General features: G+C 44.9%; 1 protein-coding gene across 2 annotated transcripts in view; it reads left to right on the top strand.

Moving 5' to 3' along the window:
* The first annotated feature begins 1,115 nt into the window (after nucleotides 1-1,115).
* The window catches only part of LOC129843419 (netrin-G1-like), a 192,747-nt gene continuing 175,402 nt past the window's right edge, over nucleotides 1,116-18,460 (top strand). For both annotated transcript variants that reach the window (XM_055912128.1, XM_055912127.1), the window contains exon 1: nucleotides 1,116-1,811. In XM_055912128.1, the coding sequence (XP_055768103.1) occupies nucleotides 1,548-1,811 (264 nt within the window). In that variant the 5' untranslated portion in view covers nucleotides 1,116-1,547. The remainder of the gene's footprint in view (nucleotides 1,812-18,460) is intronic.

Here is an 18,460-nt window from a genome sequence, read left to right as displayed (position 1 = left end):
CGTCCCAGACCAATCGTTGAACTCTTCAAAAGCATTTCACAACAATCAACACTACTGAACAACGTTGCCTTCTGATACACTCTCACCCTTTAACCAGAAAAACAACAGTCTGGTCCCACATCAGTGACTGTAGCTCCAGCCTGGTCCCACAACAGTGACTGTAGCTCCAGTCTGGTCCCACAACAGTGACTGTAGCTCCAGCCTGGTCCCACATCAGTGACTGTAGCTCCAGCCTGGTCCCACATCAGTGACTGTAGCTCCAGCCTGGTCCCACAACAGTGACTGTAGCTCCAGTCTGGTCCCACAACAGTGACTGTAGCTCCAGCCTGGTCCCACATCAGTGACTGTAGCTCCAGCCTGGTCCCACAACAGTGACTGTAGATCCAGCCTGATCCCACAACAGTGACTGTAGCTCCAGCCTGGTCCCACATCAGTGACTGTAGCTCCAGCCTGGTCCCACAACAGTGACTGTAGCTCCAGCTTGGTCCCACAACAGTGACTGTAGATCCAGCCTGATCCCACAACAGTGACTGTAGCTCCAGTCTGGTCCCACAACAGTGACTGTAGCTCCAGCCTGGTCCCACATCAGTGACTGTAGCTCCAGCCTGGTCCCACAACAGTGACTGTAGATCCAGCCTGATCCCACAACAGTGACTGTAGCTCCAGCCTGGTCCCACAACAGTGACTGTAGATCCAGCCTGATCCCACAACAGTGACTGTAGCTCCAGCCTGGTCCCACAACAGTGACTGTAGCTCCAGTCTGGTCCCACAACAGTGACTGTAGCTCCAGCCTGGTCCCACAACAGTGACTGTAGATCCAGCCTGATCCCACAACAGTGACTGTAGCTCCAGCCTGGTCCCACAACAGTGACTGTAGATCCAGCCTGATCCCACAACAGTGACTGTAGCTCCAGCCGGATCCCACAAAGACCAGTAAACGAAGAGGAATAACTGTCATCTGAAGCTGCTCACACAGTAACATGGTTCCCCCTCTTCCTACCTTTTGAAGTTGGGAACCGTCTTTCAAAGTACTCTCTGTCCATCTTCTCTCTGTCCATCTTCTCTCTGTCCATCTTCTCTCTGTCCATCTTCTCTCTGTCCATCTTCTCTCTGTCCATCTTCTCTCTGTCCATCTTCTATCTCTCTTTCTCTTATCTTTCTGCCCATCTTCTCTCTGTCCATCTTCTATCTGTCTTTCTCTTATCTTTCTGCCCATCTTCTCTCTGTCTATCTTCTCTCCATCCATATTCTCTCTGTCCATCTTCTCTTTCTGTCCATCTTCTCTTTCTGCCCATCTTCTCTCTGTCCATCTTCTCTCCGTCCATCTTCTTTCTGTCAATCTTCTCTTTCTGCCCATCTTCTCTCTGTCCATCTTCTCTCTCCGTCCATCTTCTCTCTGTCCATCTTCTCTTTCGGTCCATCTTCTCTCTGTCCATCTTCTCTCTCTGTCCATCTTCTTTCAGTCCATCTTCTCTTTGTGTGAGTACAAAGGGACAGTAAAAACCTGCCACTTTGTCACGATAGGACGGACAAAAGAGAAACCTGCGATGCGTTTTCCGGAGATTTTGACACTGCAGGCGGTGTGTGTGTGTGTAAGTGTGTGCGTGAGTGTGTGTGTGGCCATGCAGCAATACCCAGCTGCTTGGTCCCACTATGATGTGTGTAAGAGTCGCATCTACACAGAGGAAGGGTTAACGTGGGACTACATGGCCTGTCAACCAGAAGCTACAGTCATGACCAAGTACCTGACCGTCAGCCTGGACCCGCCCAATATCACCTGCGGAGACCCACCTGAGACATACTGCACACTGGTGAGTACTGTGATGGTGAAAGATACACGCACACACACAAACTTGTATGGACACACTGGGGCGGCAGGTAGCCTAGTGGTTAGAGTGTAGGGGCGGCAGGTAGCCTAGTGGTTAGAGTGTAGGGGCGGCAGGTAGCCTAGTGGTTAGAGTGTAGGGGCGGCAGGTAGCCTAGTGGTTAGAGTGTAGGGGCGGCAGGTAGCCTAGTGGTTAGAGTGTAGGGGCGGCAGGTAGCCTAGTGGTTAGAGTGTAGGGGCGGCAGGTAGCCTAGTGGTTAGAGTGTAGGGGCGGCAGGTAGCCTAGTGGTTAGAGTGTAGGGGCGGCAGGTAGCCTAGTGGTTAGAGTGTAGGGGCGGCAGGTAGCCTAGTGGTTAGAGTGTAGGGGCGGCAGGTAGCCTAGTGGTTAGAGTGTAGGGGCGGCAGGTAGCCTAGTGGTTAGAGTGTAGGGGCGGCAGGTAGCCTAGTGGTTAGAGTGTAGGGGCGGCAGGTAGCCTAGTGGTTAGAGTGTAGGGGCGGCAGGTAGCCTAGTGGTTAGAGTGTAGGGGCGGCAGGTAGCCTAGTGGTTAGAGTGTAGGGGCGGCAGGTAGCCTAGTGGTTAGAGTGTAGGGGCGGCAGGTAGCCTAGTGGTTAGAGTGTAGGGGCGGCAGGTAGCCTAGTGGTTAGAGTGTAGGGGCGGCAGGTAGCCTAGTGGTTAGAGTGTAGGGGCGGCAGGTAGCCTAGTGGTTAGAGTGGAGTGTCACGTTCCTGACCTGTTTTCTTTTGTCATGTATTTGTTTTAGTTGGTCAGGGCGTGAGTTGGGTGGGTTGGTCTAGGTTTGATTTTCTATGTTGGGATTTTGTGTTCGGCCTGGTATGATTCTCAATCAGAGACAGCTGTCAATCGTTGTCCCTGATTGAGAATCATACTAAGGCAGCCAGGGTTTCACTTGTGTTTTGTGGGTGTTTGTTCCTGTGTCAGTGTTTGGGCCACACAGGACTGTTTCGGGTTAGTCACGTTTGTTTGTTTTTGTATTTTGTAGTGTTTGTTGTTTTTCCATTAAATAATGAATACTTACCAATCCGCATCTTGGTCCGATCCATGCTCCTCCTCGTCTGAGGAGGAGAACGACTACGACAGCCGTTACATGGAGGGGCGGCAGGTAGCCTAGTGGTTAGAGCGTTGGACTAATAACTGAAAGGTTGGTAGATCGAATCCCCGAGCTGACAAGGTACAAATCTGTCCTTCTGCCCCTGAACAAGGCAGTTAACCCACTGTTTCCTAGGCCGTCATTGTAAATAAGAATTTGTTCTTAACTGACTTTGCATGCACAGGCACACACAGTTGGCTGTGATGAATGAGAAGGTAGGTTCCAACCCACGTACTGTGCTGAGTCTCTGACTGGACTGGAATGGACTTAGTGGACTGGACTAGGCAACAAGATGAATGGACTTGTACACCCCTACACAACGGGATGTATGCATACACACATACCGCTGTGTGTATGTATGTGTGTGTGTGTGTGTGTGTGGAGGGGCGACATTGCGATAGTGATATTCTTGGATTAGATTCCCCATCCTGCTCTTGTTGTTTGACGCCTGTATAGTACAGTGAGCAGGAAGTTGCCCCCGCTGTGTACGGGGATATCATGAGTAGATGGAGATCTTTGATTAGAATGAGGATCTGCACAGTCTGTCGTTAAAAGATAAAAGTAGCTCCTGAAAGCTCTTTTCCTTCTCAAACTCCAGATGGCACAGAGACGTTTAGTAGCTCGGCAACATGGAAGAGAGAGAAGAGCGTCGCCGTGTAGGAGGGTATGTGTGTGTGTGTGTGTGTGTGTGTGTGTGTGTGTGTGTGTGTGTGTGTGTGTGTGTGTGTGTGTGTGTGTGTGTGTGTGTGTGTGTGTGTGTGTGTGTGTGTGTGTGTGTGTGTGTGTGTGTGTGTGCGTGCAAGATATTCTGTTTTTATCTGTTGACATGCTTAGCGGGCACACAGTCCTGACTGGTAGTCCTGGCCTTAGTCTCAGAAGCCTCCCACAGTTACTATGGCAATGTAGAGAGCATGTTCTGTCGATGAGCTCGTGTCAGCCAATCACAAGGCCCCGTGCTGCATGCTCGGGACAAAGGAACTAATTCTCTACTGCCAGACTTCCAGAGTTGCATCATGACTAGATGGATAGGAGAGCAGACTTGTCCTTGTGTTACCGATACCATTATGTTTGTCTGACTGTCTGTCTGTTTGAGGACAATGGTGTTGGCTCATTCAAGCAGCTTGCTGATCAGTTTATCATCACAGTTCTGAAAGTGTTTTTTATAATACAGTAGTCATTACACGCAGTAACAGCACAAGGTAATGTCGATAATGTTTCCACTGAGATACCTTTGTGATTCCTGTGTGATTCATCTGTGATTCCTTTGTGATTCCTGTGTGATTCATCTGTGATTCCTGTGTGATACCTCTGGGGTTCATCTGTGATTCCTGTGTGATACATCTGGGATTCATCTGTGATTCCTGTGTGATACCTCTGGGAATCATCTGTGATTCCTGTGTGATACCTCTGGGATTCATCTGTGATTCCTGTGTGATACCTCTGTGATTCCTCTGGGATTCCTTTGTGATTCCTGTGTGATTCATCTGTGATACCTCTGTGATTCCTGTGTGATTTTCAGTGTCCCTTTGCTTCCAGTTTAATCCTTACTTTCCCACATATTGGTTGGAGAACTACTTCTGCCAAAGATACAATGTACCACGTAGGAGTGTGAGGTAGTGTGTGTGGAACAGGACAGGACAGGTCATGACAATACAGGACAGGACAGAGACAGATATACAGGACAGAGACAAGACAGATACACAGGACAGGAGAGAGACAGGACAGATACACAGGACAGGAGAGAGACAGGACAGATGCACAGGACAGCACAGAGACAGAGACAGGACAGATACACAAGACAGAACAGATACACAGGACAGGACAGGACATTACAGGACAGGACAGATACAAAGGACATGACAGTACAGGGCAGGAGAGAGATACAGAACAGAACAGGACAGAACAGAACAGGACAAGTTAGGAAAGGGAGTTGGGACAGGACAGAGAGACAGGCCAGAACAGGGCAGGAAGACAGGACAAAACAGAGAAAAAGGAAAGGGAGACAGGACAGAGAGACAAGACAGGACAGAACAGGAAGACAGGACAAAACAGAGATACAGGAAAGAGAGACAGTACAGGCCAGTGTAGGACAGGACAGAGACACAAGACAGGACAGAGAGACAGGACAGGACAGAGAGACAAGACAGGACAGAACAGGGCAGGACAACAGGACAAAACAGAGATACTGGAAAGAGAGACAGTACAGGCCAGTGTAGGACAGGACAGAGACACAAGACAGGATGGAGAGACAGGGCAGGAAAGAGAGACAGGACAGGAAAGAGAGACAGGAAAGGGCAGAGAAATAGGACAGAGACAGGAGGGCAGGGAAGTACAGGACAGGACAGGGCAGAGAGACAGGACAGGGCAGAGAGACAGGACAGTACAGGACAGATAGATCAGACAGGACAGTACAGGAGAACAGGACAGTACAGGACAGATAGACAGGACAGAGAGACAGGACGGGAGGACAGGACAGGAGAGTACAGAACACAAAGACAGGACAGTGAGACAGGACAGAACAAAGAGACAGGACAGGACAGTACTGGACAGAGAGACAGGATAGTACAGTACAGGAGAACAGGACATGACAGTACAATATATGACAGAGAGACAGGACAGGACAGTATAGGACAGAACAGGACAGGAGAACAGTAAAGTACAGGACAGTACAGAAAGACAGGACAGTACAGGAGAACAGGACAGGACAGGACATTACAGGACAGAGATACAGGACAGGACAGTACAGAGCAGAGAGAAAGGACAGTAAAGGAGAACAGGACAGGACATTACAGGGCAGAGAGACAGGACAGTACAGGAGAACAGGACAGGACATTACAGGACAGAGATACAGGACAGGACAGGACAGGGCAGAGAGACAGGACAGTACAGGAGGACAGGACAGTACAGGGCAGAGAGACAGGACAGTACAGGAGAACAGGACAGGACATTACAGGACAGAGATACAGGACAGGACAGTACAGGGCAGAGAGACAGGACAGTACAGGAGGACAGGACAGTACAGGGCAGAGAGACAGGACAGTACAGTTCAGGACAGAAAGACAGGAGAGAGAGACAGCACAGAGCAGAACAGGACAACAAGACAGAGAGACAGGACAGGACCTAGAGCTATGACAGGACAATACAGGACAGAGATACAAGGCATATCAGGACAGAGAGAGAGAGACAGGACAGGACAGGAGACACAAGGCATATCAGGACAGAGAGAGAGAGAGAGACAGGACAGGACAGGAGACACAAGGCATATCAGGACAGAGAGAGAGAGAGACAGGACAGGACAGGACAGGAGACACAAGGCATATCAGGACAGAGAGAGAGAGACAGAACAGAACAGGACAGGAGACACAAGGCATATCAGGACAGAGAGAGAGAGACAGAACAGAACAGGACAGGAGACACAAGGCATATCAGGACAGAGAGAGAGAGAGAGACAGGACAGGACAGGAGACACAAGGCATATCAGGACAGAGAGAGAGAGACAGAACAGGACAGGACAGGAGACACAAGGCATATCAGGACAGAGAGAGAGAGAGAGAAGACAGGACAGGACAGGAGACACAAGGCATATCAGGACAGAGAGAGAGAGACAGAACAGGACAGGACAGGAGACACAAGGCATATCAGGACAGAGAGAGAGAGAGAGACAGGACAGGACAGGAGACACAAGGCATATCAGGACAGAGAGAGAGAGACAGAACAGGACAGGACAGGAGACACAAGGCATATCAGGACAGAGAGAGAGACAGAACAGGACAGGACAGGAGACACAAGGCATATCAGGACAGAGAGAGAGAGACAGAACAGAACAGGACAGGAGACACAAGGCATATCAGGACAGAGAGAGAAAGACAGAACAGGACAGGAGACGACAGGTGCGCTACGTCCGGGAGTTAGCCCTGTTTTTATTTTTAGACACGTTGCTTTGGAAGGACGACGTGTAAAACCAGTGAGCTCTTTCCTGTGGGGTGTGTGCTGTAGTGTTAGATACTCGCTCTGTGTGGATCTGAGGTCATGAATATTCACACAGGAGATTAATAACGCGTGTGTACAGTAGTAGATTATCGCTTTAGCCAAGGTACATTCATTTGGAGGAAATCACATTACATCCATATTGTGTAACAAACAAGACAGACATATAAAGGACCCATTGTACATTGGATTGTTTCCCCACGGAATTACTCAAGTTTATTTGTTCGTTACATATAAATGAGAATAAGTTTGCGTTTCACATTAGTTGGCAAACACTTTACATTTTAAGTTCCCTTATTACTATGTAGCTAAACAGTAATAGCTATAGTAGTTATATAGGTATTACTATGTAACTAAACAGTAATAACCGTAGTAACGTCATAGTAGTTAGAGGTATTACTATGTAACTAAGCAGTAATAACCGTAGTAACATCATAGTAGTTAAATAGGTATTACTATGTAACTAAACAGTAATAACCGTAGTAACATCATAGTAGTTAGAGGTATTACTATGTAACTAAACAGTAATAACCGTAGTAACATCATAGTAGTTAGAGGTATTACTATGTAACTAAGCAGTAATAACCGTAGTAACGTCATAGTAGTTAGAGGTATTACTATGTAAACACATAGTAGTGGGGTTGTAGGGATATCAGTTATTACACAATTGGAACAGGGACTGTGTAATTGAAGATTTTTCCACATGTGTAATTACTGATGTTAGTACACATTTTCTTGTTCCACTATGTAAATAAATGTTTTGTAATTACACGTTTGAAAATCACCTGTGAATTACCACGTTAATAGACCAGAAAGGTGTCACTACCATCGAATCCACACGTAATACAACGTTCATAAATTCCCTAGAACCTAGTTGCAATTGTTGCTCGGCACACCCTGTCATTAACTACCGGTAAATGTTTGATTTGTTTATTTCTATGCTATGACCTGGCTCAAAGGCTATACCGAATCAAGTGTAATGTAAACAGTTATGTACAGTGCATTCTGAAATAATTCAGACCCCTTGACTTTTTACGGATTACAGCCTTATTCTAATACTGATTCAATTGTTTTTTTCCTTGTCTACACACAATCCCCAATAATGACAACAACAACAAAAGAACATCCCCACAGCATGATGTTGCCACAACCACGCTTCACCGTAGGGATGGTGCCAGGTTTCTTCCAGACGTGACGCTTGGCATTCAGGCCTGATTGGTGAAGTGCTGCAGAGATGGTTGTCCTTCTGGAAGGTTCTCCCATCTCCACAGAGGAACTCTGGAGCTCTGTCAGAGTGACCATCGGGTTCTTGGTCACCTCCCTGACAAAGGCCCTTCTCCCCCGATTGCTCAATTTGGCCGGGCGGCCAGCTCTAGGAAGAGTCTTGGTGGTTCCAAACTTCTTCCTTTTAAGAATGATGGAGGCCACTATGTTCTTGGGGAACTTCAATGCTGCAGAAATGTTTTGGTACCCTTCCCCAGATCTGTGCCTCGACACAATCCTGTCTCGGAGCTCTACAGACAATTTCTTCAACCTCATGGCTTGGTTTTTGCTCTGACCTGCACTTTCAACTGTTGGACCTTATATAGACAGGTGTGTGCCTTTCCAAATCATGTCCAATCAATTGAATTTACCACAGTTGGACTCCAATCAAGCTGAAGAAACAGCTCAAGGATGATCAACGGAAACAGGATGCACCTGAGCTCAATTTCCAATCTCATTATGTCTGGATGCTTATGTAAATAAGGTAGTTGTGACTCACAACCTGGATTCGGGTCTTATGTAGCAAAATGTGAAATTGTGTTTTTTACATTGGATAAAAGTAGAGACTCGAAGCTAGAAACTGGTATATCATACACTACAGTTGAGGAACAATGGGAAAGTAATTCTGCTTTGAAAGTTGATCAACTTGTAAACTCATGTTTGAGAAAATGTTTTGGTATCTGGTCAAGAGCTCTGTCTTTTTTGCAGACGTTTACTGACACCGGCCATATTCAAAGGGCGTTGTACCCACGTCACGAGCCAGCCAGGTAACGGTAGCTAAATTATACAGCAATGAACAAAGTGCCAACACTGCCTAACATTAGGCTTTATCTAGAAAGCAAACAGCTCTGGGAAACTAATAATAACATCGGCTAGGGAGCCAGCCAGCTAACGTTAGCTAAATTATACAGCAATGAACAAAGTGCCAACACTGCCTAACATTAGGCTTTATCTAGAAAGCAAACAGCTCTGGGAAACTAATAATAACATCGGCTAGGGAGCCAGCCAGCTAACGTTAGCTAAATTATACAGCAATGAACAAAGTGCCAACACTGCCTAACATTAGGCTTTATCTAGAAAGCAAACAGCTCTGGGAAACTAATAATAACATCGGCTAGGGAGCCAGCCAGCTAACGTTAGCTAAATTATACAGCAATGAACAAAGTGCCAACACTGCCTAACATTAGGCTTTATCTAGAAAGCAAACAGCTCTGGGAAACTAATAATAACATTGGCTAGGGAGCCAGCCAGATAACGTTAGCTAGCTAGCTAACAGTACACTTTAGCTTGAAATGAAACCACTTTCTGTCAAAATTAGAAATGAATAATATCTGAACATGTAGCTAGCTAATATTAGACCTTAGACCTTACTTGTAGAATGTACATCAACATGCATCATGAACGCATGTCCCTGTCAGGTAGCCATACCACTGTTTCCGTTAGATTGAAGATGTCATTTTCTCCATCTCTATAGCTATCATACTCTAATTCCACTCATTTCAAAACTTGATCGTCCAGAAAATGGGGAGCAACCCTTACGCAGCTCCACTAGACAACACGTTTTTTTTTTAAAGGCGCATTCGACAGGATTACCAACACAGACTGACGAGCTGAAATAGACAGACGCCTTCAATATGGCAGACCAATCCGAACTCCGAACTCCAGCATGTCTAGCCCGCTCATTATCTCAGCCAATCATGGCTAATGGGAAGGTTGACAACTTTTTCTATGGCTTAACCAACAAGGCTCGTGATTTAACATTTGTATTCATATTTACAGATGGCATACAAGTTTGTTATTAAGGCAAGTTTGTTATCTTACGTTCAAACGGCTCTCCTGTGAAGTTGTGACTGGCGACATACACCTAGTTTCCTGAAATCGGGTCACATTTCTGTTTTTCATTTTGAAAAAATTTGCAAATACATCTGAAAACTTGTTTTCACTTTGTCAACACAGGGTACTGTGTGTAGATTAATGAATAATAAAAAATAATTGTATCAATTTACGTTTTCCAAGATGGCGTGGAAATAATCATCTTCTTCGTATTTTTCGTATATATTTCGTATATATTTTAATCTCACTTTCCGTCTACGGACTGAGTTTACAATCAAGCAACCCGCCTCACCCAAAATGGTACGGATCTGCTATTTTTATACTTTAGAACCGGAACCCCCATCAGAAGATAGCCAGCTAACTAGCTACTAGGTCTTCACCATCAACTTGGACACCAACCAGCCTCAGCTCGGTCAATACCTGCCAGTCTGCACAGCGCAATATCAACCCAGAGCATACCTGACTGCTTTTTCTCTACCACAACTCCGGATTCCTACAGCAAGCTCTGGACCTTTACACCGGATCATCGCAGCTAGCTAGCTGCTATCCGAGTGGCTACTCCTGGCTAACGCCTCTGTCCCGAAACCAGCACCATTTAGCCTTGAGCTAGCCCCATCTCCCGGCTAGCCGAAGAGGTCTACCAGCTAAGTCTTGGGGTACAATACCTCTTTTGCCAATTGAACTGGACCCTTTATTGCCAACACGGAGCTCCGCCAATCCATTGCGACTGGTCTGCCGATGTAATTGTCCGAGGTGGTTTCAACAGGCATTTCCGTTGCGACGTTGCCGAAGATCTATCTGCTGGCCACGGCCCGCTAGCTTTCTGAATCGCCGTGTCTCCAGCTCGCCTAGTGTAGTATTGACTACCGAACGGCCCCGACTCACCTACTGCTGCTCATTGAACCCTATGATCACTCGGCTACTCATGCCTTTCCCTAATGTCAATATGCCTTGTCTACTGCTGTTTAGGATAGTTATTATTGTTTTATTTCACTATAGAGCCCCCAGCCCCACCCAACATGCCTTAGATAGCTCTTTTGTCCCACCCCCCACACATGCGGAGACCTGACCTGGCTTAACTGGTGCCTCCAGACACGCAACCACTCTCATCGTCACTCAATGCCTAGGTTTACCTCCACTGTACTCACATCCTACCATACCCTTGTCTGTACATTATGCCCTGAATCTATTCTACCACGGCCAGTAATCTGCTCCTTTTACTTTCTGTTCCGAACGCACTAGACGACCAGTTCTTATGGCCCTTATCCTACTCCTCCTCTGTTCCTTTGGTGATGTTGAGGTTAAGCCCTGTAGCCCCCAGCACCACACCGTAAAAGCCTTGGCTTCATGCATGTTACCATCAGAAGACTCCTCCCTAAGTTTGTTTTATTCACTGCTATAGCACACTCAGCCAACCATGATGTGCTAGCCATGTCTGTATCCTGGCTTAGGAAGGCCACCAAAAATTCTGAAATTTCCATCCCCAACTACAACATTTTCCGACGAGATAGAACTGCCAAAGGGGGCGGAGTTGGAATCTACTTCAGAGATAGTCTGCAGAGTTCCGTCATACTATCCACGTCTGTGACCAAACAATTCGAGCTTCTACTTTTAAAAATCCCTCTTTCTAGAAATAAGTCTCTCACTGTTGCCGCTTGTTATAGAACCCCCTCATCCCCCAGATGTGCCCTGGACACCATATGTGAATTGATTGCCCCCCATCTATCTTCAGAGTTCATACTGTTAGGTGACCTAAACTGGGAAATGCTTAACACCCCGGCCGTCCTACAATCTAAGATAGATGCCCTCAACCTCACACAAATTATCAAGGAAGCTACCAGGTACAAACCTAAATCCGTAACCATGGGCCACCTCATAGATGTCATCCTGACCAACTTGCCCTCTAAATACACCACTGCTGTCTTCAACCAGGATCTTTGCGATCACTGCCTCATTGCCTGTTTCCGTAATGGGTCGAACGACCACCCCTCATCACTGTCAAACGCTCCCTTAAACACTTCAGCAAGCAGGCCTTTCTAATCGACCTGGCCCGGGTATCCTGGAAGGACATTGACCTCATCCCGTCAGTAGAGGATGCCTGGTTGCTCTTTAACCTTTACTTAACACCCATACCGGATCCGGGAGCATCCTCATCAGTAAAAGCTGACTAGCATAGCCTCGCATAGCCCCACAAGTAAATAATAGCATATAAATATCATGAAATCTGAAAAAAAGCTGACTAGCATAGCCTAGCCTAACGGGACAGGGATATCATATAATATAAGTTTCATGAAATCACAAGTCCAATACAGCAAATGAAAGATAAACATCTTGTGAATCCAGCCATCATTTCCGATTTTTAAAATGTTTTACAGCGAAAGCACAATATGTATTTCTATTAGCTAACCACAATAGCCAAAGACTCAACCTCGTATTTTCACAATTTTTCTACCGCATAGGTAGCTATCACAAAACCGACCAAATAGAGATATAGTTAGTCACTAACCAAGAAACAACTTCATCAGATGACAGTCTTATAACATGTTATACAATAAATTTATGTTTCGTTCGAAAATGTGCATATTTGAGGTATAAATCATAGTTTTACATTGCAGCTACCATCAAAAATATCACCAAAGCAGCCAGAATAATTACAGAGAGCAACGTGAAATACCTAAATACTCATCATAAAACATTTATGAAAAATACATGGTGTACAGCAAATGAAAGATAAACATCTGTGAATCCAGCCAATATTTCCGATTTTTTAAAGTGTTTTACAGCGAAAACACAATATAGCATTATATTAGCTTACCACAATAGCGAAACACACAACCGCATTTATTCACCGCATAGATAGCATTCGCAAAAACCAGCAAAATATATAAAATTAATCACTAACCTTGACCAACTTCATCAGATGACAGTCTTATAACATCAGGTTATACAATACACTTATGTTTTGTTCGAAAATGTGCATATTTAGAGCTGCAAACCGTGGTTATACATTGTGAATATGTAGCATCGATTCACCAGAATGTCCAGAGCTATTTTGGACTCTCACCTAATCTGACCAAATAACTCATCATAAACTTTACTAAGAAATACATGTTGTACAGCAAATGAAAGATACACTGGTTCTTAATGCAACCGCCGTGTTAGATTTTTAAAAATAACTTTACCATAACAAACACCTTGCGTTATTGCGAGACAGCGCCCGCCGAAACGGCAGAGAATAGGAATGAATATTTAACACAGAAATACGAAATAACATCATAAATTGTTCTTACTTTTGCTGAGCTTCCATCAGAATCTTGTACAAGGAGTCCTAGGTGCAGAATAAATCGTTGTTTGGTTTTAGAATGTCCTTTTCTCCTGTCGAATTAGCAACCTTAGCTAGCCATGTGGCGCAAGCATACCCATCTTCTCTCGACGCAAAGAACGGAAAATTCCAAAACTCCCAATAAACGTTGAATAAACTGATCCTACTCGGTTGAAAAAAACTACTTTATGATGTTATTATCACATGTATCAAATAAAATCAGAGCCGGAGATATCCGCCGTGTATACCGAACGCTTTTCAGAAGCCAATGTCGATGTCCTTCGTGCGCCAGAGAAGACAAAGAAATTTCCAGACCTGTCACTCCAAAAGGTCTTGTTCGGCCTCAGATCAAGCTAGACACCCCATTCCACCTTCCACTGCCTGTTGACATCTAGTGGAAGGCGTATGAAGTGCATGCATATCGATAAATATTAGGCAATTGAATAGGCAGGCCCTGGAACAGAGCATCGTTTTCAGATTTTTCACATCCTGTATGGAAGTTTGCTGCTAAATTAGTTCTGTTTTACTCACAGATATAATTCAAATAGTTTTAGAAACTTGAGAGTGTTTTCTATCCAATAGTAATAATAATATGCATATTGTATGATCTAGAAAAGAGTACGAGGCCGTTTCATTTGGGCACAATTTTTTCCAAAAGTGAAAACAGCGCCCCCTATTAAGAAGAAGTTTAAAAGTTATTTTCTCACCATCTTAAATAAGCATGCCCCATTCAAAAAAATTGTTGAACTAACAGATGTAGCCCTTGGTTTACCCCAGACTTGACTGCCCTTGACCAGCACAAAAACATCCTGTGGCGTACTGCATTAGCATCGAATAGCCCCCGCCACATGCAACTTTTCAGGGAAGTCAGGAACCAATACACACAGTCAGATAGTAAAGCTAAGGCAAGCTTTTTTAAACAGAAATGTGCATCCTGTAGCACTAGTTCCCAAAAGTTTTGGGAAACTGTAAAGACCATGGAGAATAAGAGCACCTCCTCCCAGCTGCCCACTGCACTGAGGCTAGGAAACACTGTCACCACAGATGAATGTATAATTTAAATAAGCATTTTTCTACGGCTGGCCATGCCTTCCACCTGGCTACCCCTACCCCGGCCAACAGCTCTGCACCCCCAGCAGAAACTTGCCCAAGCCCCCCCCCCCTGCATCTCCTTCACCCAAATCCAGACAGCTGATGTTCTGAAAGAGCTGCAAAATCTGGATCCCGACAAAATAGCTGGGCTAGACAATCTGGACACTCTTTCTAAAATGATCCGCCAAAATTGTTGCAACCCCTATTACTAGCCTGTTCAACCTCTCTTTCGTATCGTCTGAGATGCCCAAAGATTGGAAAGTTGCCCCGGTCACCCCCCTCTTCAAAGAGAGACTCTTGACCCAAACTGTTATAGACCTATATCCATCCTGCCCTGACTTTATATAATCTTCGAAAGCCAAGTTAACAAACAGATCACCGACCATTTCGAATTCCACAGTACGTTCTCCACTATACAATCTGGTTTCCGAGCTGGTCATGGGTGCGCCACACTCAAGGTCCTAAACGATATCATAACCACCATCGATAAAATACAGTACTGTGCAGCCATCTTCATCGACCTGGCCAAGGCGTTCGACGTCAACCACCGCATTCTTATCGGCAGACTCAATAGCCTTGGTTTCTCAAATGACTGCCTCCCCTGGTTCACCAACTACTTCTTAGATAGAGTTCAGTGTGTCAAATCGAAGGGCCTGTTGTCCGGACCTCTGACAGTCTCTACGGGGGTGCTACAGGGTTCAATTCTTGAGCCGACTCTTTTCTCTGTATATATCAATGATGTCGCTCTTGCTGCCGGCAGACAACACCATTCTGTATACGATTGCTGCCCGTACCCGCCCGCCCGACTAGCATCACTACTCTGGTTCTACGGTTCTGACTTAGAATATGTGGACAACTACAAATACCTAGGGTGTCTGGTTAGACAGTAAACTCTCCTTCCAGACTCACATTAAGCATTTCCAGTCCAAAATTAAATCTAGAATTGGCTTCCTATTTCGCACAAAGCCTCCTTCACTCATGCTGCCAAACATACCCTCGTAAAACTGACTATCCTACCAATCCTTGACTTCGGCCATGTCATTTACAAAATAGCTTCCAACACTCTACTTAGCAAATTGGATGTAGTCTATCACAGTGCCATCCGTTTTGTCACCAAAGCCCCATATACTACCCACCACTGCGACCTGTATGCTCTCGTTAGCTAGTCCTCGCTACATATTCGTCGCCAAACCCACTGGCTCTAGGTCATCTATAAGTCTTTGCTAGGTAAAGCCCCGCCTTATCTCAGCTTGCTGGTCACGATAGCAACACCCACCCGTGGCATGTGCTCCAGCAGGTATATTTCACTGGTGATCCCCAAAGCAAACACCTATTTTGGCCGCCTTTCCTTCCAGTTCTCTGCTGCCAATGACTGGAACGAATTGCAAAAATCACTGAAGCTGGAGACTTTCTCTCCCTCTCTAACTTTAAGCATCAGCTGTCAGAGCAGCTTACCAATCACTGTACCTGTACACAGCCCACCTGTAAATGGCACACCCAACTACCTAATTGTCACGACTTCCGCCGAAGTCGGTTCCTCTCCTTGTTCGGGCGGCGTTCGGCAGTCAACGTCACCGATCACCCTTTCATTTTCCATTTGTTTTGTCTTGTTTTCCCACACACCTGGTTTACATTTCCCTCATTACTTGTCATGTATTTAACCCTCTGTTCCCCCCATGTCTGTGTGTGAAATTGTTTGTTGTAAGTGCACATTTTTGACTGGTGCGCGACGGGTTTTGCATTTCTGGATGCCGTTGGTTTTGATAATTAATCTGCTCCGGTTATTACCCTGTTCTGCTCTCCTGCATCTGACTTCTCTGCCACCAGTTACGCACCCCTTACAGAGCTCCCCATACTGTTATTTATTAATGTTTTGCACTTTTGCACCCCAGTATCTCTACTTGCACATCATCTGCACATCTATCATTCCAGTGTTAATGCTAAATTGTATTTTTTTTGCCTCTATGGCCTGCTTATTGCCTACCTCCCTAATCTTACTATATTTTCACACACTGTACATTGACTTTTTCTGTTGTGTTATTGAGTGTTCGTTTGTTTATCCCATGTGTAACTCTGTGTTGTTGTTTTTGTTTATGTGTAACTCTGTGTTGTTGTATGTGTCGCACTGTTTTGCTTTATCTTGGCCAGGTCGCAGTTGTAAATGAGAACTTGTTCCCAACTGGCCTACCTGGTTAAATAAAGGTGAAATAAATCAAATGAAAAATTATTTTTAAAAATTATAATACGACTGTAACGTAACAAAATGTGGAAAAAGTCAAGGAGTCTGAGTACTTTCCGAATGCATGTTCTCCACTATACAATCTGGTTTCCCGAGCTGGTCATGGGTGCACCTCAGCCACACTCAAGGTCCTAAACGATATCATAACCGGCCAAAAAATATATAATACGGCTGTAACGTAACAAAATGTGGAAAATGTTAAGGAGTCTGAGTACTTTCCGAATGCACGGTAGCTCAGGTATTCTTGAAAGTAGAGATAATCCTTGTCTGGCAACAAAACATTATTTTTCAGGTGAATTTTTTTATTTATGTTGCGTTGTTCAAACTTAAAAATTGCATTTAGGGGAATTTTATAAGGGAAAGATTTGCTTTTGGAATGTTCTTGATATGATTAATTTCCATGTTAGCTCTATTTCTGGAAATACCCTTGTCCGGAGTAAAGGATCCCAATTTCAAACTATCCAAAAAAGTGTAAAATAAATAAATGATAAGATTAATATTAACTGGAAAGGATATTATGTATATAGCTAGCTAGGCACTGGCACAATGTCAACACGTTTTCCAACGCGGTCAATAAATGTTATTAAATCGTCATTTAGTAGTTTACGATGTTGTAACATTTTTTGGGGGGGACTTAAACTGAACAAAAATGTAAACACAACATGTAAAGTGTTGGTCCCATGTTTCATGACCTGAAATAAAAAGTCCCTGAAATTTGCTGAGGAGTATGTATGTGTGTAATAAAGCCCTTTGTGGGGAAAAACTAATTCTGATTGGCTGGGTCTGTCTCCCATATGCCCACCCACTGGGGTATATAAGTGGACACACGTAACATTTCGGCAACTTTGATGAAAGAAAAACTTTGTATAGGAGTCGTGCCTAGAGATAGACAGAGGGCTCATCATGAGTATAACATGTTTAACATGGACATTGCCATTGAGGTATTCAATTGTAAAGTAGTCAACTGGGTGGGGATTCCTATTGAGTTGAGAGCAATCAGCCAATGAAGAAGAACATTCGGTACTTTAAAATGGAGATGCCTATGCTGTCACAGACGCTATAATGACACCGATACAAAGATGAGTTCTCTATCTATCTCTATGGCCTGTTGTTCACGTGCGTATCTGCCCTCTCATTGGCTAGAATGGTCCCGCCTGATCTCGCCTCCTCCCTCCTTCCTTCCATCTTTGACGACATGTATGTCCATTGTTAGAGTGGTCGCTATAATAGACAATGGACAATATGTATACATTTAAAAAATAAATCTGCCTCAATGCCCTCCTATGGCCTTGAGCCCCAGGGCTTCAGCCCCTGTAAGTTTATGCATTAATCAGGCCCTGGATTTGCACTATGCAACTTTGCTGTCGCAAAAACAATGATTTATAGGCAACTTAAACTTCTTCAATTCAACCATTATTGAGTTAAAAATACACATTTACAGTACATTTGTGAACAGCCATCCACAACCACCACAATCAATAAGGTGCAAAAAGCTCAAACGAGAGAGCAGCAGGGTGATTCACATCAATACGCTATATAGATATCAAGAATAAGTGAAATCCGTATCGCCCGTAGGCTACACCACTGCTGTCATCGTTACCTCCAAGTGTTTATTTATTAAGGCTAGAACGCACATGCAAAGACAAGAGTAGGCGTCCACCGAAACACAACCCAACCAAGCCGCACTGCTTCTTTAACACAGCACGCATCCAACCCGGAAGCCAGCCGCACCAATGTGTCGGAGGAAACACCGTGCACCTGGCGACCTTGGTTAGCGCATACTGCGCCCA

The sequence above is a fragment of the Salvelinus fontinalis genome, unplaced genomic scaffold, assembly GCF_029448725.1.
Source record: "Salvelinus fontinalis isolate EN_2023a unplaced genomic scaffold, ASM2944872v1 scaffold_0133, whole genome shotgun sequence".
NCBI lineage: Eukaryota > Metazoa > Chordata > Actinopteri > Salmoniformes > Salmonidae > Salvelinus > Salvelinus fontinalis.
Note: the sequence above shows the minus strand (reverse complement) of the source record. Positions and strands in the feature narration are given on the sequence as shown.